Source organism: Primulina eburnea, chromosome 9 (assembly GCF_022965805.1).
Source record: "Primulina eburnea isolate SZY01 chromosome 9, ASM2296580v1, whole genome shotgun sequence".
Lineage (NCBI taxonomy): Eukaryota > Viridiplantae > Streptophyta > Magnoliopsida > Lamiales > Gesneriaceae > Primulina > Primulina eburnea.
This window is the reverse complement of record NC_133109.1, coordinates 34,281,707-34,304,910: the sequence shown is the minus strand read 5'-3', so window position 1 is coordinate 34,304,910 and position 23,204 is coordinate 34,281,707. Positions and strand designations below refer to the sequence as shown.

Below are 23,204 nucleotides of genomic sequence, written 5' to 3'. Positions count from 1 at the left end.
ATAAATTTAATCACTCTTTTTAAAATCATACCAAACATTCAACATATTATCTTATCATTATATTTATCATTGATTTATCCTTATACTGTATATCACTTACTTATCATATCATATGTATCAAACTGTACCTTAGCATAAAAAGTAATATTTTTGCATAGATGACCCAATGACTCAAATAAGATATTCATCTCACAAAATACGACATGTGAGACCGTCTCACACAAATTTTTGTCATCATTCGTATATTTATTTCTACCTCTCGTGTTGTTTGTGTCATTATCTCTTTTCCAATGTTTTTAATATTTTTATGAAAATCAGTTGGTTTAAATATTATATTTGTTACATAATTTGAGATACATGCAAGCCAATGCAACCTTGTAAGGAAAAAAACACGAGTCAAATCAATATATTTAGGATGTTAGTAAAGAAAAAAAAAACATGAACACAAGCAGTGGTTTTAAATTTTTTGAATAAATTGCATTTTTCAAGTATATATCAAGTTAACAACATATATGTCAAATGAGGGTACATAATGAAGGTATACTACGTAGGGATCAAGTCGCTCGCGAGTTATTCGGAGCGTAAAAAACTCGTTCGAGATTGTTCGTTAATCTTATCGAGGTGAGCTCGATCTTGATTTCGAGCTCCACAATTTTACCGAGCCGAGTTGAAGCTTAATGATACTCGGCTCGTAAAATTACGTGCAGGGACGTAGCCAGAAATTTTTTTTATCTTGGGCTGAGATGCATATCATTGTTGCCCTAAAAAATAAAAAGCAAGTCATTCATCAACGAAATAGGCCGAAAGAAATGAGCTAAAGTGGGCTAAAAAAATTTACTAAGAAGGCTAAAATTTAATACAGAAAAAATCCAATACATATTACTACTTTGGGCCAAAATTTTAGCCTGGGCTGGAGTCCACCCCAGCCTTTGGGGTGGCTCCGTCCCTGCTTACGTGCATGTTCTCAAGCTCGGCTCCTTTATGTCGAGCTCGACTAGTTATATGGACCTTGAGTGTACTATAATAACTTACATTCTCACATCGAAATTTGAGCGTAAGAATTATGATTGGACAGTTATAAAATAACAAGTTCGTTTTCTTAAATTCTCAAATCTTAGTTAAACTTTTGACTAAATATATTTGACGAGCTCATAAATGATCTTGTTTAACAAGCTCGAACCACATTTGTTAAATATCATAAACGAGCTTTTAGTGAATCGAATTTGAGATATTCGCAAACTTAATAATTTCAAAATGAATCGAACTGAAGCCTATATATATTTTAAAAGAATCGAACTCAAACTTGATACTATTTGGATCAACTCGTTCACCTCCTTAAATAATATGCACATAATTATTTTTTTAAAACTGAAGATATGATATATGAACGTATAGATATAAATATTTTTTAAAAAACATTGAAAATATGACTTGTCATGTGCACACAAAACACGTAAAGACTTGTTATCATATGTAAAAATTAGATGTCTTCATGATATGAGATATAATATAAACTATAAAGATAAAAAACTACATATATATATATATATATATATATATATATATATATATATATATATATATAACTATGAAGGAAAGTTAGACTACACTAATCAAACAAACTTATATGGCAAACTGGGGCAATTACATTTCAACATCTCCATCAGCAATCAGCAGACAACTCTTAGATAAGGTCCAATCTCAGATATTTTCATCAAAGGATAATGCAATGGAAAGTTTGAAAGTTTCTATTTAATCAGCATACGCATTCGAGAAAGCCGCTGGCATTAACCCTGTTTGGGTAACCACCTCAGGCGAGTCATCGGCCAGAAGTACTATTTTCCAGCACAGACTACCAGGCGCAAGAGGTAACAAACAGTAACCTTACAAATGAAAATGGAACCGAATAAACAGATAAAGGAGCAACACAAACAAAGCAAGCGACGTTATTTATACAGCACAGGACTACAGCACAAGTCCGGCTTTCAATAAAATATGGAGACTGGTCGTTGTCATTGGCATTGCATTGGATCGTCAGTTGAGGAATGGGTTGGAACATGGGATTTGTGGAAAAAGCTCAAATATTAAGTTGGCCCTATCCAGACTCACGACCAGCACTTGCTTCCTTGTATTTTAGAGAAAGGTTGGCAAATTGTTGGTCGAGATCTCTGCTGTTAGCACGTCGATGGCTGGAAGGAGTCTGCTGCTGTGGCTGCTGTTGTTGCTGATACAAGGTGCGTAGCCTTCCGACTTCTCTCTCCAATACTTCATGTTCCACTGCACAGAGCCCACAAACTTGGTTATGATAACTGTATTTATTGCCATTTAAGAAGAACTGTCACAGAACAAAGATATAGTAGCTCTCTACTATCGAGTGAACACATCCATATCAATTTAAAATATGAATCTTCCGTCCGTCACATTAGACAATTGATCACAAGATTCATAAATGGGTAAGCATCAAGGCAAACATAGGCTCGACAAGTAGGAATGTAAACGAGTCGAGTCGAGTCGAGCCGAACACTTTAAGTCTAGAACTCGGCTCGTTTTGAAATTACTAAACTTGCGAATAGTTCAAGTTTGATTCATTAATTGCTCGTTTATCATATTTAATGAATCAGGCTCCAGCTCATTTTCGAGCTTGTTAATCAAACTCGTTTTTTAGCTCGAGCATTCTTACACCCATTTAAAGGGTGTGATTCTCCTTCCATAGTTTTCAATCACTCTCATTTTACTAAGTTAACCGATGTGGGGCAATACTAAAAAGCCCAACAAACTAGCCGAACTCCGAGCAACTTGCGAGCGGGCTTGGTTCATTTACGTCCCTAACGACGAGTTATATGCTAGTTTTATGGTTGAAGATACTGAAGAAACTTGGTTTTCGTTGGGCATGGGCAGGGGCCGGGGCATATAAAAAATAACAAACTCAAGGGAATCAACTTTATATTTGGAACAGACAAAACTTCCAGAAAATTTAAGCTAATGACAATGTCAATTTCTAGGGAGCTTTGCAGAGCAAGGGACAAAAGGATCGGGCACAACTGGAGAAAGATATTTAGTTCATACATTGGCATGAACAAGCATTGTTTGGTACTACATATTCTGATTGGATCGTCTATCTATAGCTTTGACAGATGGATCCGAAGGATGCCTTATCCTTCAATTGTCCATATAGACTAATTTATCGACATGTTTTTTTTCCTAGAAAAAAAATACTAACTAGATGATATATTAGTAACAATTAACAAATATACTTACTATATTTGATAAGCTGCTCCTGAGCTAAACTATCTAACCGCTGCTTCAGTGCTTTATTCTCCATGCTCAGAATAAGATTCTGTTGATTAAGGAATTCAAGTTCCGCAGAAACTCCAGAGCCTTCAGCCTGAATTATACATGACAAATCTACATTCAGGAATTCAACATGTATAAACTAAAATTATGTACCATAAACTCCACCTAAAATAGTTTTCTAAAGCGGAAAATAACTTGCCTGTAGAGCTTGGACATTTCTTTCAAGTTCAGCTATGTATTGAAGCTTCCGGACCCGTGATCGTTGAGCGAATTGCCTACAACCAATACAATATCTTAATTTTAGAGCCTCAGAAAACTTGCTGTTATTTGTTTTTACATGAATGAATACGATCGAGAATATAAAATTCAATGAGATGCAAACACAACATTTCAAACCGGTTGAGGGGCTTTTTCTCCTTTTCTCAACAGTAAAGTCTAAAAGAATATGAAAGAAATATCAGCTTGTATCATGCAATAGATTTGTTGTGAAAAAACATAACTATCTTCAGAAGTATAACCAACTCGATCATTTACGAATCCCAGGACCACAAGCAAACATTCGGAACTCTTCTCCACTTTGGCTAATATTAATCCAAATCACCAATGCGGCATTTCTTGTAAACAAAACATTCAAATAAATGTTTCTTGAATTATATTGTTTATCAATTTAATCTTGCAGCTTATCTAAATATGCACCGATTTGTCTTTTCAAAATGTACTAAGCACAATTCTAAATCATTGGGGTGGGCCGTGACTGCTTATTACCATTCTACATATCATGTCAGAAATATATGAATTTATTATCGAGGACCCAGATTTTCAACTCAAGCTTAATTTCCAAAGAGAAATTCATATTAACATAAAAATTGTTTTTTAAATGTAGATTCACGTAGAGAGAAATTTCCATCTCCAAGTCCAGTAGCTAAAGAAAAAATGAAGAGAAGTATGGAAAACTTTTTGGAACGCCAGGAAATTTCAGAATTGTTAATAATTCCTTTTTGGAGCATGAAGATATTAATTGAAGCAATCTAGATATCATATTTTAACACAAAGAGATCAAGAAATGAAAACGAAGAACAATCCTAAAAAAATTCAGTTTGCTTGGATCATGATTTTATTACAAAATTATCTTGCAACATCAGGAAAGCTACAGAAATTCACATATCAAAACAGGCTAAATACAGCTGACTGGAAGTTAAAGATCAATTAACTTAAAAACCAATCAATATCATAGTTCAGGTAAAGACAAATCAACATACTGCTTCGAACGTTTTGTGTCTGTTTCTGAAGCAGGAAGCTTGGCCTGAGAAGAGTCCTTTTTTTCAGAGAAATCTTTGGGATCTTGAATACCAGGTTTAACAGCATCCCAGTTTTCATTCAAGAAGGGTGAGTTCCACTCTGCATCTTGCGATGTGTTTAATAGACCCGCATTTGGAACAGGAATCTTGTCCCTAGAAGCATGGCCATGAGGAGGCAGGATGGAACTCACGGGTGTATTCCATCCCCTATTCTTTGTTTTACCAGGTGGTTGGAGATCAACAAAGAAAGAACCATGCCGTGCGTTGGCATATGTATCGAATTCTTGAGATCCCCGCAAAGACAGCAGATTTATATTGTTGGTCTTACTATCATTTTGAGCGACATAATTCATGCTTCCAACATTATTTGCGTCAAAATATGCAAATGAATCACTTGATGAGCGACGATGACCTCCTCTCCGCACGGGAGTTTCTGGCTCATTGAGGAGTTCATCAAGCCAAGAAGGTTGCTCCTCCATCAAATAACTCTCAGAGGAGGTTCGCTGATGGTGTGCATTTCCTTCTCTAGGCCTTGGAGCAGCTTTCGGACCAGTTGCAGAAGCGGGAACGTAGTCGGTGTACCCCGAGGATATGCTGGGATACGGACTTTTAGGAGGTAGTAAAGTGTTCTTTCCAGTGTACATCACACTTCTAATGCTTGATGGTCCTTTGTTGTTTGCCATAGCAGAAGAAGCCAATTCCTGAAACAAAACGACAAACAAGGTTAGTATCTCAATGAAATTGCATTTTAGCATTATGATTTTACTTTAACTATAATCCACAAATAGCATGTGTAAATTTAATCCTAAAATTTATCCGTTCCCTCATTCCTGAAAACCATTTAACTACAAACTTTCCAACAGACCAACATTATACCTGAAAAACAACAGATCAACTCAGGCTTTTTATCCAATAAAGCACCAACCACAATATCGTAATTTACATTACCATACAAGTATTGCAGTCAGTGAAGTAAACCGGATACAGTCCCGCACCTATCAATTAAAAAACATCATGCAAAATTGCCCAAAGCTCAAAAGTAGCAGTAACCCGTCACACGGCTTCCATTATTTCCAGCTGAAGATGAAGCAATAGCAAAACCAATACAAAATATAAAAGGGCCTCTTTTGCAAACCTCGGAATAAAATGCAAGCTAGATTCAATTCCCTAAACTAATATTCCTTCACCATCCCCCACTATTCACACATATAAGCATATATCCACATTTCATGAATCCAGATCAAATCGAACATAAATTGCGAAAATAATTGCAAAAAAAAATCGAATGCTAACCTTCAAGAACTGCGAATAAAGATCTGGATAATGCAAAATAAAGCCCACCCAGTGACAAAAAAATCAAGGGTTCGCTCCCGTTTTCTCTAGGGTTTGTTCTATCTATCCTATTCTTCTTTCTTGAATGCACCCTTTTCTCGATTTGGATTCTTGCTTCGGTCTCTCTCTCTCTCTCTCTCTCTCTCTCTACACAAAAGTCGGCATCTTATGAGGTGAAAAAGGTGCGGCTTTTAGATTAGAGTTGACAGCCCACAACAACTGCAGATGCAAGCGCATTTGTCCCAAAAAGATTGTCGCTCAACGTAAGATTCTGTCATACAAACTTCAAAATTAATACAGGAGAGTACACACTTTTATTTTTATATTTAATTTAATGTTTGGAAATCATCTTCTTCGCAAGTTTTAAAACATGGAATTTATTTTCACTCAAACAAAAGACTTGGGCTGCTCCCTCGTATTTTTCTGTTTTACACATTTTACCTGGTGTAATTTTGATCTATCATCAACCTATATATGTTATTAAATATGGTTGTGATGTGCTAGAACTAAAATTTTAAACTTTAGAATATTTTAATATTTTAAAGTAATATATCCAGACTAATATCATATTATTCCAAAATTATACAAAATTTACATATATATTTTTTAAAAAAATAGGGTCACCCGAGCTTTAGCCGGGATATACATGTATGTGGCTCCCCGCGCACTGGATATTATATGCATGTATATATGTAAGTTGCTTTTTTATATAGAAGATTTGTGATTACTTTGTTATATTTTAATTATTATTTGAATCACACTGAGCAATGATATTAAATATATAATTTATAAGAGATAATGTGTTAGTATTTTATTTTAGAATTTAGAGTGAGTTTCAAGTGAGACCGTCTCACGGATCTTATTTTGTGAGACGGGTCAACCCTACCCACATTCACAATAAAAGGTAATATTTTTAGCATAAAAAATAATATTTTTTCATTGATGATCCAAATAAGAGACCCGTCTCACAAATACGACCCGTGAGAGTGTCTTACACAAGTTTTTGGCTTTATTTTATTGATGTAACAAGACCACTTCAAATTCATTTAGTACAAGAAGTTCTTGTTTAGTATGATAACATAGATATATTAATTTATCTTTGGACATGCATGTTTTAAACTTTTAGATTGTCGGCATAATTTATTAATATATATACTTATTATAATTATAATACAATATCCATGAATAGTGTAGTTAGAAATTTCATGCCATTAACTTTAAATATTGTAATGGTGGAATTTATTATTTAAATTCAAATTATAAATGTATATAATGCTTACGCACGTCTGAAATTTTATTTAACAAAATATAAACTTTTGAACATGACATGCATTTAATTTTGTGTGTGCATTCAACAATACACGTCTTAATCCATTATGTATATTTCAATGGTTTATCAACTTTGAAATCCAGTGTATTTTAAAATATATATTTGAAGACCTTTGAAATATTGATTTTAAAATCCAATCTTACTAAATTCTTAAAAAAAAATAAAGATTAACCAATTTTTCTTATTTAAATTATTTAGTTCAGTACGACTTATTCTTTTAGGGTAAGCTTTAATTCATTCATTATGATCCAAAGTACTTACACTTCAATAATTGGTAACTAATGCACCAATCCTTTTTTCTCAAAATAGCGTGTACAAGTTAGGCAAGATTTAAAATTTAACAGCAAGAATTGTGAATTTGAAAGGGGAGAGGGGGTTTGGTGCCATTAAATTAGCCAATCCCATGTCTAAGAATTAAATTTCTTGCATTTAAAATCCACAAATTTAGTTGAAGTTACGATGCAACAACCATGACAGGCATTTTCTAGTTGGAAAGAGGATTTTAGTTCCACAAGAGTTTAATGTTTTTCTATTATTATCAGCAATCAGGACAAATCATTTATCCACCACAGCATATGTTTGGCTAACTCAAATGTGTTGTGTGACACCATAATTACAGCTCATAGATTATAAAGATGTTACTTTTGTTAAAGAGTGTGTCTCATGTGAGACCGTCTCACGGATCTTAATCTGTGAGACGGATCAACCCTACACATATTCACAATAAAAAGTAATACTCTTGACATAAAAAATAATACTTTTTCATTATGACCTAAATAAAAAATTCGTCTTACAAATATGACCCGTGAGACCGTCTCACATAAGTTTTTATCTTTGTTAAAAGGATAAGCAATATCGCCTCAAAAGAGAACTTTGATCCATTTGCTTCGTGAAATAAGATAATGAATATTTTTCATAAAACTCATGTTGAAAATCTGAATTTTTCAATGCTAAATCGTTTGGCTTCAGATATAGTAGAACCATAGTAGGCTGGGAATATGATAATGTATCGAACAAGGAAAGCAACTAAAGTCCCAAAGGAAAATGAACAAGAGCAAATAAGGTATACAAGCACTGATTAAGAAAGACGATGAATGTATGTATAAAGAATGTACATAATTCCCTTCTTGAAACCTGACCACGCATCTAACTCGTCCGTATTTACCAATGTCCAGGATCAGGAAAAGGTAGACTCCGTCTTCTGAATTCTGATCACAAAGTTCAAGCGGTCTCTAAAACGGTCTGGGTAACTGTAATAGTCCTACACTAAAATCTGACGAATGAAAATATGCAAAGTACTATCTAATCAACTGCCGATCCACTACCCTGGTTTTTTTTGTTCTTGAGAAATAAAATTATTACCAAAGATACCACATTTGTATATCGACAAACAGAAGTCAGTGCAGATATCTCATTTGTGGAACGCAGGTAGAGAATGCAATCCTTTCCGATAACACTTGCACCAAAACAGCTGGTTTGGAACTGGAGAGAGTACCGTGAGTAAGAACTTCCAAGTCTGAAAACAACTACCTGCAAAATGCAATAAACTTATGATGTTAGACATATGATGTCAAGCCTAAAATTTCCCATAATCCAGATGGACGTGTTATCCAATTTTATTCCATGGACGTGTTATCCAATTTTATTCCATGCTAAACCAAGATAGTACCTTCAACGTTTAAAAATAATACATAACAAAGAACACCACAATATCACAGAGTATAATCAGGGGATAACTGAAAGGCATACCAATATCTATCAAGAGCATAATACGATAAAACAGAAACATTGAAGAATGATCAAAGGACACTAAAATTTAAACTAGTATAGAATGATTCTAAAGAATCCACAGGTCTGTGATATTTAACTTGGTAAATGTTTAACTTCTCGTAAAACTCATGCACCAGTCATTAGCAGTCTGGACAAACAAAGCTAACAAGTAAGTTTGATCGAGCACAGCATGATAAATGGTAATAATTAACAGTTAACAGATAAAGACAATCTAGAGATTTTGCAATACAATTAATCAAGGCTTTCTTAAGCAAACTATTTAAATTGCTTTTTTTCAGAAAGTTAAAAATAGTTCCATGTTTGGATAAAGTAGTAAAAATAAACTTGTGCCCTAACTGTAAAATCTCAAAAGCCCGATTTTGTAGCTTCTGGCTTCTGTTTTGAAACAAAAAAAGTGTATCCAAACGCATCTGTTTTAGCAAAAGTGCTTTTGTCGTACCTATATCTGCACAAAATGAACCCGTCATTGAGGAACAGAAAAGATCAAGCAGCCATTGTCCCAGCGTACCCTGATCTCTCTCCCCACCTGGAGCCCCTTCTCTCTAATGATTTTACCCCATTTACCAATTAGATTGTAATAACTTCCACGCCATTTCAGTTTCATCACATACAAATCACCAGTATCATCATCCCGAGCATTAATACCAACTTGATGTTCGTTCCTCAATTGTTCTCGAGCTTGGGGTGTCCAATAGAAAAGAATATGGTCTTCGACTGCTTTACCGGGAAGAGTAAGGAAAGGATGATTGGTATCCACATCGGACAATGTGAGAGCTTTTTTAACAGGCCAGATATCGTGTCCCGATGATGCTGGGACATAGCGCTCCTCTGGAACTGAGAAGTATAAGCAGTTATTCACCCATCGTATTCTAATCTCTTGGCCAACACCGAGCCCTTTATGCCTTATTATGTTCGCCCACTTTCCAATAAGATTATAATAATTTCCTCGCCACTTCAATTTCATGTCATGAGCATCACCGGTATCATAATCTCGTGCAGTTATGGATACCTGCTCTACCTTTCTCAAACTATCTCTTTCTTCCGGCGTCCAGTGCATGAGAATATGGTCCTCAACAGATTTGCGAGGCAACGGAAGGAAAGGATGATTAGGATCCACATCAGAAGGTGTCAATACCTTCTTAATAGGCCAGTGATCCTGCATCATATGTGTTGTAACAGCTCGGATTGGTGGCGCTGTAACAATCTGCTGTTGCGGAACTGAAAAGTGCAAACAGCCATTAAACCACCCAAGTTTGATTTCCTGCCCAACTTCAAGTCCCTTCCCTCGGACAACTTTTCCCCATTTTCCAATGAGATTGTAATAGCTTCCACGCCATTTCAGTTTCATCACATACATTTCACCAGTATCATCATCTTGTGCATTAAAATTCACTTGGCCTTCAGCTCTTAAATGTTCCTCCTGTTGAGGAGTCATATACACCACGATATGAGCCTCAACTTGCTGCCGAGACAATGTCAGAAATGGATGGGTGATATCGACATCAGAGTATGTGAGTGCTTTCTTGATAGGCCATTGATCCAGCACCTGAGCTACAGCTTCGTAATATGTCGTTCTCTTCATTCCTAAACAAGCAACATAAAACTGCAACCATGAGATTGAGGTCGTGACATTTTTATAAAATATTTCTTTTGGGAAGAAACAACATATTGACACACTAGAAATCCAAGCAAATAATGCACGGAAAAAGCTAGTTTATCACACAACCAACCATTAACGGCCACATCTCATAAGTCGAAGACCATCATTCTCCATGTGCACTGATGTGATGCTATGGTGATCAAGTTTACAGAGAAGTTTTATCAACTCCTGTGGTTGAGGCAGAACCTTGAAGATCGGCATGATCTATCGAATGCCTGATTGGTAACAACAATTTCTCTCCTCGTCATATTTTTTTTTTTTCAAATCATGAATCGCACTAATTGCAAATCCAATAATAGAATCCATAAAAGTAGATGACAAAATTCTCTAATACTTTATTAAAGAATTGATATAGAAGTCAAATGCACTTTTTCACCTCATGCTGACCCTAGAGAGAATAGATTACTATAAATTCGGTGGAATTAAACAAAACCATACGAAAAAATAAATCCGAGCGACACAACACCATCAACAGATCCAAAAGAATAATAAAACATCTACTATGTCAAGAATGAAGAACCAGAGGAACACACCTATAATCCAAGCGAACAAAATAGTACATCCAATTATCCGACTAGCCACAGCATACAGATTCAAAATTTAACCTTTACTCTATGACAATAAGAAAGGATAGAGTCTCTTATTTTGATACGATACCTCTACTCTATAATGTCGAGAAAAACCCTAGATCCTTGCAAACCGAAAAAAAGAAAGCAATCCAGCAGGGTAAAGTTTTACACGAAAAAGGAAAGCAGGCGGTAAATTAGCTTGATACTTGCCAATTTGTTTAAGAGTGAAATAATCAATCGAATCTGTGATTCAACAAGGGTCAGGAAGAGCGACAAAAAACGTGGAACAACACAGTTTCAGCGACTGCAGAAGCATGTGAAGGTGCTGCGGCAGGGTAACGATGGTGGCGGAAGCGATGACGACGGCGTAGGGCGGCGCCGACGATGAGAAATGCGAAGGTGAGAAAAATGGTAATGAAAGTGGATGGAAGTGTTAAAATTACATTTGTCGCCTCCCTCTATGGCCACCAAATTTTGTGGCACGAGTCTTCCTCGGCATTTTTTGTTTTGCGTCATTGCGTGTAAATAAATATATTTTAATATTCAGATTTTTCATAAATCTATATATTATATATACACATTTTTTGAAGCTATAGTTTTCAAATTCATATGATTTACCTTGATGAATATATACATGAATGATTCTTAAATTATACAAATGCACATGTGATTACGAAATATTTGAAATCCACAAAAAAATGTATATCATTTGAAATATATTATTCAAATTAATCGTCTAATCAAATATCTTCTGTAATCTAAACACGACCTTTGAGTTTGCTAAGACAAGCTTAATCTATTTTGAATATGTTTTAGTTAATCCCTACTGTTCACTGAAAAAGGGTTAATATTATTTTTTCTAACATAATATGTAATCGTGTTAAGAAAAAAGTAGCGTTTTCAGAATTGTCTCGTGTCCAACAATAAACTTGAATTTGATTTGTGCCCATTTATTTACTGTTTATAAATAATTAAATAAAATTTAGGAAAAAAGAGCTAAATTGACCACAGTGAGAATCGAACTCAACGACCTTTTGATCCGAAGTCAAACGCGCTAATCCACTGCGCTATGCGGTCTATATCGTGACACTGTTTACATTATTTTTATATAATTATAAGACAAAAAATATGTGATACATAAATTTTATACAAAAAACTACCTCTGTCAATTAATTACAAAAACTCACGAGTACAAAATTGATATTTTTCTTCTAATTACTTGTATCATATAATCAAGGAATTTAACAGAAGAATTAGTTATTCTTAGATTCCAAATGTAGTATATTCATATTTTTATTTTTGCCGCAAATCTCCTTATGTTATATTTTAATTAAATAATCAAATAAAAAAAATTATACAGATGATGTAAAATATTCATCGAATTAAATACCAAATCATAAAACATGATACCAATTGTTATATCCCACGGCCTTTCTCTTTAGACACACACAGGCGCCCATAGGTGTGCAGGGAAGAGGTGTGCAGGATATCATTGCTCATATATGGAATTTGTTATCCTGCACACCATGTGTACAGAGTATCATGAGCACCGCCTAGGTGGCGGTGCATGATTGGTCAACTTTTTTTTAAAAAAAACAAAACAAAAAATTTTGTGTGGTTGTGGACGTGCCACGTAGGCAGGCGCCCATATGTGTGCAGGGAAGAGGTGTGCAGGATATCATTGCTCATATATGGAATTTGTTACCCTGCACACCATGTGTGCAGAGTATCATGAGCACCGCCTAGGTGGCGGTGCATGATTGGTCAACTTTTTAAAAAAAAAACAAAACAAAAAATTTTGTGTGGTTGTGGACGTGCCACGTAGGCAGGCGCCCATAGGTGTGCAGGGAAGAGGTGTGCAGGATATCATTGCTCTATATATATATATATATAATATATATATATATATATATATGCAAAAACTTGTGTGAGACGGTCTCACGGATCTTATTTGTGAGAAGGATATCTTATTTGGGTCATCCACAAAAAAATATTATTTTTTATGCTAAGAGTATGAATAGGGTTGACCCGTCTCACAGATCTTAATCTGTGAGACGGTCTCACATGAAACCTAGTCATATACATATGCATTCGCCAAATGCTGGTGTTCAATGTGTTTTTCTTGATATAATTGTGGAAGAAAAGGGACACGAATTGAGGCATTTGCTCGTGTTTTCAGGAGCATGAGCCGTTTGTTTCTGCAGAAGGACTTGAACAACCTAACCGGTTTGATACCCCCGGATTGAGGATGGGCTCGGCCCGCTCTCGGTAGCCCATCTAGTTGAGAACTCGGCATTCAGGGAAGCGCGAGAGGTCATCTGGGAGGTCATCCCAGCCGACCTCCCATAACAGCAGTTCCGTAGATCGGGAGGTCAGTCGACCTCCCACCGAGCCGACATCCTATAACAGCAGTTCCGTCGATCGGGGAGGTCAGCCGACCTCCCATGCCGACCTCCCAAGGTCATCCTTGTCCGACCTCCCATATCAGCAGTTACGACGATCGGAAAGGTCAGCCGAGCTCCCAAGCCGACCTCCCTGGCCGACCTCCAAGAAGGTGATATCGGGACGATTGGAGATTCTCGGCCGAGCTCCCGAGCCGAGCTCCCATAAGGTCCTGGATTCAGGTGGGCTCATATCTACGAGAGCTCTTACTCAGATATTAAGTGCGTAGCCCACAGAGATCAAAGCCCAGAAAGGTAAAGCCCATCAAAGATCTAATCAAATCTGGCACGATATCTAAACCAAATCTGGGCAAGATCTAATCAAATCTTTCGAAGATTCTGAGGATCCTAATCTGCCAAACTAGGACTCTATTGTTCTCCTATAAATACCAGGTTCCGTTCATTGTTTTATTAATTCATATATTCACATTCTCTCAGCACACACATTATCCTCTCGGTTTTCTGTTCTCTGACTTGAGCGTCGGAGGGGCTACGCCGGAACAACCTTCCGGCCCCCTTCTCACACTCTTGTTTGTGCTTTCAGATTTCGGAGATCTGACCCGAGCTCCCTAAAAGTACAAATCCGAGCTCCCCGCTCATTCTTGCAAGTACAAATCCGAGCTCCCCGCTCATTCTTGCAAGTCCAATCCGAGCTCCCCGAGTGACGTGCCGACTTTCCTGCCAGCGTTCCAAGGTTTGATCCGAACTCTCCAAGCAAGGATCTGACCTCCCAGTTAGCATCACCGATTTCAGCAATATCAATTGGCGCTGTCTGTGGGAACATTGAGCAAAGACGTAGATGTGAGAATTCAAAAAGAAATTGGGTGGAAGAGCTCCCAAGCATGCTATGGTCGTACATAACCACTCCGAAGATTGGCATCAGGGAGACGCTTTTCAGCTTAGTTTATGGAAATGAGGCAGTGCTCCCGGCAGAGATGACGAAGAGACCTCCCGAGTAATATTCTATTATGAGCGAAACAGTGAGAGGCGAGCGGCGGACTTAGATTTCTTGGAAGAAAAGCAGGAAGCCGCGGCCATAAGGATGGAAGCTTACAAGAGACGCACAACCCAATCTTACAATAGAAAGGTCATTCAGATGGGCTTTCAAGTGGGAGACTTAGTTTGGAAGAAGGTTCAAGATGTGGACGTGGGAAAGTTAGATCCAAGATGGGAAGGACCATTCAAGTTGATGGGAAAGCTTAGTTCGGATGCCTACTACTTCGAAGATCTGGCAGAGAAGAAATTGAAGAGGCCATGGAATGCTTACAACCTCCGCAATAACATCACTTAGATATTATACCTTTAATTTCTTTTATTTTGTCAGTTACTTTTGTAGAAAAGACCTTAGGATTCGATGCTATATTCAGTTACATTATTAAAATTACACATTTTCTTCCAAAATTATTGAAGCTTACACGGGTTTTCACCATGTCTTGCAGAAGCCCCGGAGCTCACCTCGTCTTGGTTACGCCAAGTTTGAATAGGGTTTTCACCCTCAGTCAATTCAGGAGCCCAAGCTCACCTCATCTTGGTCACGCCAAGCATGAATAGGGTTTTCACCCTCAGTCAGTTCAGGAGCCCAGAGCTCACCTCATCTTGGTCACGCCAAGTATGAAAAGGGTTTTGACCCTCAGTCAGTTCAGGAGCCCAGGGCTCACCTCATCTTGGTCACGCAAAGTATAGGAGCCCAGGGCTCACCTCATCTTGGTCACGCCAAGTATGATAAGGGTTTTCACCCTCAGCCAGTTCAGGAGCCCAGGGCTCACCTCATCTTGGTCACGCCAAGTATGATAAGGGTTTTCACCCTCAGCCAGTTCAGGAGCCCAGAGCTCACCTCATCTTGGTCACGCCAAGTATGAAAAGGGTTTTGACCCTCAGTCAGTTCAGGAGCCCAGAGCTCACCTCATCTTGGTCACGCCAAGTATGATAAGGGTTTTCACCCTCAGCCAGTTCAGGAGCCCCGGACTCACCTCATCTTGGTCACGCCAAATATGATATGGGTTTTCACCCTCAGCCAGTTCAGGAGCCCAGGGCTCACCTCATCTTGGTCACGCCAAGTATGATAAGGGTTTTCACCCTCAGCCAGTTCAGGAGCCCAGGGCTCACCTCATCTTGGTCACGCCAAGTATGATAATGGTTTTCACCCTCAGTCAGTTCAGGAGCCCAGAGCTCACCTCATCTTGGTCACGTCAAGTATGATAAGGGTTTTCACGGGTGTCTTGCAGAAGCCCCGGAGCTCACCTCGTCTTGGTTACGCCAAGTTTGAATAGGGTTTTCACCCTCAGTCAATTCAGGAGCCCAAGCTCACCTCATCTTGGTCACGCCAAGTATGAATAGGGTTTTCACCCTCAGTCAGTTCAGGAGCCCAGAGCTCACCTCATCTTGGTCACGCCAAGTATGAAAAGGGTTTTGACCCTCAGTCAGTTCAGGAGCCCAGAGCTCACCTCATCTTGGTCACGCCAAGTATGATAAGTGTTTTCACCCTCAGCCAGTTCAGGAGCTCAGGGCTCACCTCATCTTGGTCACGCCAAGTATGATAAGGGTTTTCACCCTCAGTCAGTTCAGGAGCCCAGAGCTCACCTCATCTTGGTCACGCCAAGTATGATAAGGGTTTTCACCCTCAGCCAGTTCAGGAGCCCAGGGCTCACCTCATCTTGGTCACGCCAAGTATGATAATGGTTTTCACCCTCAGTCAGTTCAGGAGCCCAGAGCTCACCTCATCTTGGTCACGCCAAGTATGATAAGGGTTTTCACGGGTGTCTTGCAGAAGCCCCGGAGCTCACCTCGTCTTGGTTACGCCAAGTATGAATAATGTTTTCACCCTCAGTCAGTTCAGGAGCCCAGAGCTCACCTCATCTTGGTCACGCCAAGTATGAAAAGGGTTTTGACCCTCAGTCAGTTCAGGAGCCCAGAGCTCACCTCATCTTGGTCACGCCAAGTATGATAAGGGTTTTCACCCTCAGCCAGTTCAGGAGCCCAGAGCTCACCTCATCTTGGTCACGCCAAGTATGATAAGGGTTTTCACCCTCAGTCAGTTCAGGAGCCCAGAGCTCACCTCATCTTGGTCACGCCAAGTATGATAAGGGTTTTCACCCTCAGCCAGTTCAAGAGTCCATGGCTCACCTCATCTTGGTCACGCCAAGTATGAAAAGGATTTTCACCCTCAGTCAGGAGCCCAGAGCTCACCTCTTCTTGGCTATTCCCAGCATGACAGGGGTCCTCACCCACACTCGGTTCAGGAGTCTCATAGCTCACCTCAGCTCAGCATAAATTTTACGGTTCAAAGTTATGGCTAAATGGCTGACCGAGCTCCTATGGCCGAGCCGAGCTCATCACTATTTTATTTTTACCCGGTCATTATGGTTAAGTGGCTGGCCGAGCTCCCATGGTCGAGCCGAGCTCAGAAATGTTTTGTTTTTACCAAGTTATTATTCTATTGAAAAGTTCAGCCGACCTCCCATGGCCGAGCCGAGCTCCCACAGCGCAACCTCCCATGGCCGAGCTTACCTCCCACAGCATGATATTACAGAGTTATTATTTTATTGAAAAGTTAAGCCGACCTCCCATGGCCGAGCTTACCTCCCACGGCATGATCTTACCGAGTTGTTATTTTGTGAAGGGTTGTGCCGACCTCCCATGGCCGAGCTTACCTCCCATGGCATGATCTTACCGAGTTATTATTCTATTAAAAAGTTCAGCCGACCTCCTATGGCCGAGCCGAGCTCCCAGAGCGTGACCTCCCATGGTCGAGCTTACCTCCCACATCATGATATTACAGAGTTATTATTTTATTGAAAAGTTAAGCCGACCTCCTATGGCCGAGCTTACCTCCCACGACATGATCTTACCGAGTTATTATTTTGTGAAGGGTTGTTCCGACCTCCCATGGCCGAGCTTACCTCCCATGGCCGAGCCGATCTCCCTCAGCGCGACCTCCCATGGCCGAGCTTACCTCCCACAGCATGATATTACAGAGTTATTATTTTATTGAAAAGTTAAGCCGACCTCCCATGGCCGAGCTTACCTCCCACGGCATGATCTTACCGAGTTATTATTTTGTGAAGGGTTGTGCCGACCTCCCATGGCCGAGCTTACCTCCCACGGCATGATCTTACCGAGTTGTTATTTTGTGAAGGGTTGTGCCGACCTCCCATGGCCGAGCTTACCTCCCATGGCATGATCTTACCGAGTTATTATTCTATTAAAAAGTTCAGCCGACCTCCTATGGCCGAGCCGAGCTCCCACAGCGTGACCTCCCATGGTCGAGCTTACCTCCCACATCATGATATTACAGAGTTATTATTTTATTGAAAAGTTAAGCCGACCTCCTATGGCCGAGCTTACCTCCCACGACATGATCTTACCGAGTTATTATTTTGTGAAGGGTTGTTCCGACCTCCCATGGCCGAGCTTACCTCCCATGGCCGAGCCGATCTCCCTCAGCGCGACCTCCCATGGCCGAGCTTACCTCCCACAGCATGATATTACAGAGTTATTATTTTATTGAAAAGTTAAGCCGACCTCCCATGGCCGAGCTTACCTCCCACGGCATGATCTTACCGAGTTATTATTTTGTGAAGGGTTGTGCCGACCTCCCATGGCCGAGCTTACCTCCCTCGGCACGATCTTACCGAGTTATTATTTCATTAAAAAGTTCAGCCGACCTCCCTCGAGATGACCTCCTCGGGTTATCATCGAAGTGTTGGGCCGAGTTCCCATAGCCCGATCGACTTCTCTCTGGATGACCTCCTCGGATTATTATTTTATGGTGTTGGGCCGAGCTCCCAATCGACCTCCCTGAGGATGACCTCATCAGGTTATTATCTATCAAGTGTTGAGCCGAGCTCCCATAGCCCGACCAACCTCTCTCAGGATCTCCTCGGGTTATTATTTTATGGGGCCGTTCTCCCAGCCGACCTCCCTGGGGTCGAGCTCCCATAGCCCGGCCGACCTCTCTCAGGATGATCTCCTCGGGTTATTATTTTATGGTATTGGGCCGAGCTCCCAATCGACCTCCCTGAGGATGACCTCATCAGGTTATTATCTATCAAGTGTTGGGCCGAGCTCCCATAGCCCGACCAACCTCTCTCAGGATCTCCTCGGGTTATTATTTTATGGGGCCGTTCTCCCAGCCGACCTCCCTGAGGATGACCTCATCAGATTATTATCTATCAAGTGTGGGGTCGAGCTCCCATAGCCCGGCCGACCTCTCTCAGGATGATCTCATCGGGTTATTAATTTATGGTGTTGGGCCGAGCTCCCAATCGACCTCCCTGAGGATGACCTCATCAGGTTATTATCTATCAAGTGTTGGGCCGAGCTCCCATAACCCGACCAACCTCTCTCAGGATCTCTTCGGGTTATTATTTTATGGTGTTGGGCCGAGCTCCCAATCGACCTCCCTCGGGATGACCTCCTCGCGTTATTATTTTATAAGGACGATCTCCCAGCCGACCTCCTTGAGGATGACCTCATCAGGTTATTATCTATCAAGTGTTGGGCCGAGCTCCCATAGCCCGGCCGACCTCTCTCAGGATGATCTCCTCGTGTTATTAATTTATGGTGTTGGGCCGAGCTCCCAATCGACCTCCCTGAGGATGACCTCATCAGGTTATTATCTATCAAGTGTTGGGCCGAGCTCCCATAACCCGACCAACCTCTCTCAGGATCTCTTCGGGTTATTATTTTATGGTGTTGGGCCGAGCTCCCAATCGATCTCCCTCGGGATGACCTCCTCGCGTTATTATTTTATGAGGACGATCTCCCAGCCGACCTCCTTGAGGATGACCTCATCAGGTTATTATCTATCAAGTGTTGGGCCGAGCTCCCATAGCCCGGCCAACCTCTCTCAGGATGATCTCCTCGGTTATTACTTTATGAAGTGTTGGGCTGAGCTCCGGTCGACCTTCCTCAGGATGACCTCTTCGTGTTATTATTTAATGAAGTGTTGGGCCGAGCTCCCGGTCGACCTCTCTCAGTATGACCTCATCATGTTATTATTTAGTGTTTGCCGAGCTCCAAGTGCCTGACCGACTTATCTCAGCACACACATTATCCTCTCGGTTTTCTGTTCTCTGACTTGAGCGTCGGAGGGGCTACGCCGGAACAACCTTCCAGCCCCCTTCTCACACTCTTGTTTGTGCTTTCAGATTTCGGAGATCTGACCCGAGCTCCCTAAAAGTACAAATCCGAGCTCCCCGCTCATTCTTGCAAGTACAAATCCGAGCTCCCCGCTCATTCTTGCAAGTCCAATCCGAGCTCCCCGAGTGACGTGCCGACTTTCCTGCCAGCGTTCCAAGGTTTGATCCGAACTCTCCAAGCAAGGATCTGACCTCCCAGTTAGCATCACCGATTTCAGCAATATCACGGTTCTTCTTTGTTCTCGGTATAACCAACGTTCTATACAGTTGTGTGGTAGTTGGCTTGTCTATGAGCAAGGTAGCCATTTTCATCTTCGTTATTCGGCATTGAATGATTTCAAACTTACCAGAAACTTTTTGCTACCGGATGCAGAGGAATGCTTAACATAGAATTTCAACCGGATCATATTCGTAACCCGGTTGCTAAATGCAGATGTATAGCTGGAGGAAGTGGGAGATTCAGGCAGGTCTGGTGGCCGAGGCGAATGCACAAGGTATTTGAAATTCTTGTGTTAATTAACCCTCCATCCTTTCAATCACTAAAATTCACAGTCAATTCCGAGTTTGGTTGGCAGCTAAGAACGAGTTGATGAGACGACAATCGACCTTTGCTTTGCATCGTGCATCCCATCCATGGAGTCGGAATCAAGTTCTCATTTGGATGGTATTACTTCTCATCACCACTTCCATGCCATCAATAAATGTTTGGAGCTCAACTTTGGCTTCAGTTTTCGTTGTTTCGGATTTTTTCTCTTGAGACGACATGTCCACATTCAATATATGCAGTTTTGCTTCCTTAGACAGTTTAGGAGTTCAGTGCAGAAGTCAGGTTATATGGCCTTGAGATTAGGTTTCATCACAGTGAGTGTTCAGACAAGAAACTGTAAGATGATTTTTCACCAACAATTGAAGAAGAGTGTAAGCTTATCCGTGACTTTTCAGAATCACGGATTGAATTAGTCTTAAAATTTTCATAAATATATATATGGTTCGCGTCATGGAAGACGAGTTCTATAAGATCGTCAGAATCAGGTATTTCACCTGACCTGTTCTTAACGAAAAGGTCCAGGGAGTTTATATATATAAGAGGTGAACCCACCAGATTTTTGTTCTGTAGCTGCCCACTTTGGGGTTATGCCATTCTCTGTATCTTCGTAAACATGCACGGTACGAAATTTGATCACATATCAAGATCAAAAGCACCAGTTTCTTGACACAAATCAAAGTCCTTGTAATTGTATATCGTGGTGCAGGTCATAATATATACTTCTGGCTTTCGTTTATGCCCGCAATCGTAAGTATATATCTAGTTTTCTTGCCCTTTCCTACTTTAAATGAAAAACAAATTGGATTTTCTTCGATTATTTCTATAACTGGATGATTCTTCTTGGCAATATTAAGTTGTGCCCCTGCTAAACTCGAGTCGGATAGCATTGAACATAAAAGGGACGTTCTTTTCCACTTGTTTACATTTCTAACCCACGCACAGTTGTCATGTTAAAGCTTGTCATGGTAGTGGGGACGAACTCCAGCATGTTGTGACCCTGTTAGCACTTGAAATCACTAAGCCCAGAGAGCCGTCGATCGGGAATCAAGTGAAGCCCAGAGACGATCAGTTTTGGTTTGGCAAACCCGAAGTTTTGCTACGTTTGATGCAGTTTATTTCATTTCAGGTGAAATAATCATGCCAAGCTTTAATGCATCGAATCAAGAAAAATGAGTAATAGTGTAGATCTTTGACATATTTTATGTTCGTGCAGAATGCTTTTGAGATGGCAACCTTTATCTGGTCCTTGGTAGAAACACTTGAAACATAACCTCTAGACTGTCAGTGCAGATTTATATCAATTTCAGTTTGTTTTTTGCAACTTTTGTGCAGTGGGGCTTCAAAGAAACATCCTGTTTCACGAGCAACCATGCAATTATCGTCGTCCTATTGATTACCGGGTGATTTCATTTTTCCACGCCTATTTCAAACTCATGAATACAACATCATCAATGGCATCAATCAATCGCACCTCGTGTGAAATTCAAGCTTTTTTGCAGAGTCCTGGTGCAGTTTTGGTGTGTCTATAGTACGGCCCTTCTCAACGTAATCATCACTACGGTGTGTAAACTACCAGAAAACTTGAAATGTTTTCCTTCCCGTTTGATCAGTTTTGCTATCATATTTATATATCTCAGACGGGATCACGTTTCAAGAAAGCTTTGATCGCGGAGAGTGTTCGGATGTCGCTACATAGTTGGGGCAAGAGGGTAAGGAGCGGTCCACGACTTTGAACTCGATTGCGACAAGGTCTACAAGTCCGATTGACGAGGGAGACGAGACGAATACAGCGACATCCGGCACTGTATCTCCATGTTCGTCCCCGGGTTCATTAAGTGCTCGTCTCGAACTGTCTAATGTAGCTCAGCAATGTGGTTTCGACGCTTCAAATGCAGTGGATGGTGAAAAAGATAGTGAAGCAAACGTCGATAGAACAGACTAGAAGGCCGGCCAAGAATTAGGCCAACCTTTACTCATGATAATCATATAATGCATCGTTAGTTTGAATTGCATTAACACACCATTTCTCTATTTTCGTAGAAAAGTCGTCCTTGAAATTTGTGTGGTCCAAGGCACTAACTAGCTAAGAAATGGGGATCGAAATTGGTTTTCTTCTGTTACAATTCAGTATCAACCAGAGCCCTGGTCTCACATATGAGATTTTTAGTGTGAGGTGAACTACTATTAGAGAGATTTAATGACACATTAATCTAAGTTTAAGTTACAGAATCAATAATCAAGCATAATTAAGTAATCCCACAAATAAGAAATTACTAACCCAACAAGATGAAACGATATTAATTTCATAAAAAAACATGCATGGAATCGCCTCAGGCTGTGAGTTCCTCCTCCTTATGCGTCTCAATGGTAACATCAGACTTGGGATACGCAACACAGGTCAAAACCCATCCACCTTCCAACTGATCATCGTCCAGAAAGCTGCCATCCTCCTGATCGACCGCCCCGCTCAACACTTTCCCGGCGCAGGAGGAGCAAGAGCCGGCGCGGCAGGAGTACGGCAGTTCGTACCCGGCTTCCTCCGCCTTGTCCAGGATGTATACATCGTCTTCGCACTGGAACGTCACTTCTCCTTCCGGGGTCAGCAGTTTCACGTTGTAGGTGGCCATGCATGTGACTCTTCCCTTGGAGGGGGAGAGCTTGGGGAGGAAAAGGGCGGTGGCTTGGGTGGTTCTGTTGAATATGGAGGTGCAGGTGTCCGGTGATGTGGGGCTACGGCGGGGGAGGAAGGAGGCACTGATGACGGTGCCGGAGAGAGTGGCCATTGCTGGAGTATGTTGGATG

At 40.4% G+C, this 23,204-nt stretch overlaps 2 protein-coding genes, 1 long non-coding RNA gene and 1 other non-coding gene across 7 annotated transcripts; 1 reads left to right on the top strand and 3 right to left on the bottom strand.

The window, feature by feature from the left end:
- Window positions 1-1,610: 1,610 nt before the first annotated feature.
- LOC140841987 (uncharacterized protein At4g06598-like) lies at window positions 1,611-6,310 on the bottom strand. The gene is made up of 5 exons (XM_073209761.1): window positions 5,886-6,310; window positions 4,554-5,293; window positions 3,494-3,569; window positions 3,259-3,385; window positions 1,611-2,277 (listed from the first exon to the last, which is right to left on the bottom strand). The coding sequence occupies exons 2-5, from the start codon at window positions 5,273-5,275 to the stop codon at window positions 2,096-2,098; spliced, it is 1,107 nt and encodes a 368-aa protein (XP_073065862.1). The 5' UTR covers window positions 5,276-5,293; window positions 5,886-6,310; the 3' UTR covers window positions 1,611-2,095.
- Window positions 6,311-8,313: 2,003 nt separating this feature from the next.
- On the bottom strand, window positions 8,314-11,780 carry LOC140841986 (uncharacterized). 4 transcript variants are annotated; one of them, XM_073209756.1, is made up of 3 exons: window positions 10,776-11,780; window positions 9,485-10,629; window positions 8,314-8,784 (listed from the first exon to the last, which is right to left on the bottom strand). In XM_073209756.1, exon 2 carries the CDS (start codon window positions 10,625-10,627, stop codon window positions 9,509-9,511), a length of 1,119 nt encoding a protein of 372 aa, XP_073065857.1. In that variant the 5' UTR covers window positions 10,628-10,629; window positions 10,776-11,780; the 3' UTR covers window positions 8,314-8,784; window positions 9,485-9,508. The 4 variants fall into 4 exon arrangements, with proteins under 4 accessions (XP_073065857.1, XP_073065858.1, XP_073065860.1 ...); XM_073209757.1 differs by having other exon boundaries at window positions 11,363-11,780; XM_073209759.1 differs by having other exon boundaries at window positions 9,485-10,648; window positions 11,369-11,780.
- A 496-nt stretch (window positions 11,781-12,276) lies between these two features.
- Window positions 12,277-12,351, bottom strand: TRNAR-UCG (transfer RNA arginine (anticodon UCG)). Its single transcript has one exon. It is a non-coding gene; the product is annotated as a tRNA-Arg (tRNA).
- A 7,831-nt stretch (window positions 12,352-20,182) lies between these two features.
- Window positions 20,183-22,840, top strand: LOC140841985 (uncharacterized). Its single transcript, XR_012120298.1, has 2 exons — window positions 20,183-21,733; window positions 21,902-22,840. It is a non-coding gene; the product is annotated as an uncharacterized lncRNA (long non-coding RNA).
- The last annotated feature ends 364 nt before the right edge of the window (window positions 22,841-23,204 follow it).

Coding starts and splice junctions, on each gene's coding strand:
- LOC140841987 (XM_073209761.1), bottom strand. CDS start 5,275: ATGGCAAACAACAAAGGACCATCAAGCATTAGAAGTGTGATGTACACT. Junction 3,386..3,493: donor GAAATGTCCAAGCTCTACAG/GCAAGTTATTTT, acceptor TGTATAATTCAG/GCTGAAGGCTCTGGAGTTTC. Junction 2,278..3,258: donor GGAGCAGCTTATCAAATATA/GTAAGTATATTT, acceptor GGCTCTGTGCAG/TGGAACATGAAGTATTGGAG.
- LOC140841986 (XM_073209756.1), bottom strand. CDS start 10,627: ATGAAGAGAACGACATATTACGAAGCTGTAGCTCAGGTGCTGGATCAA.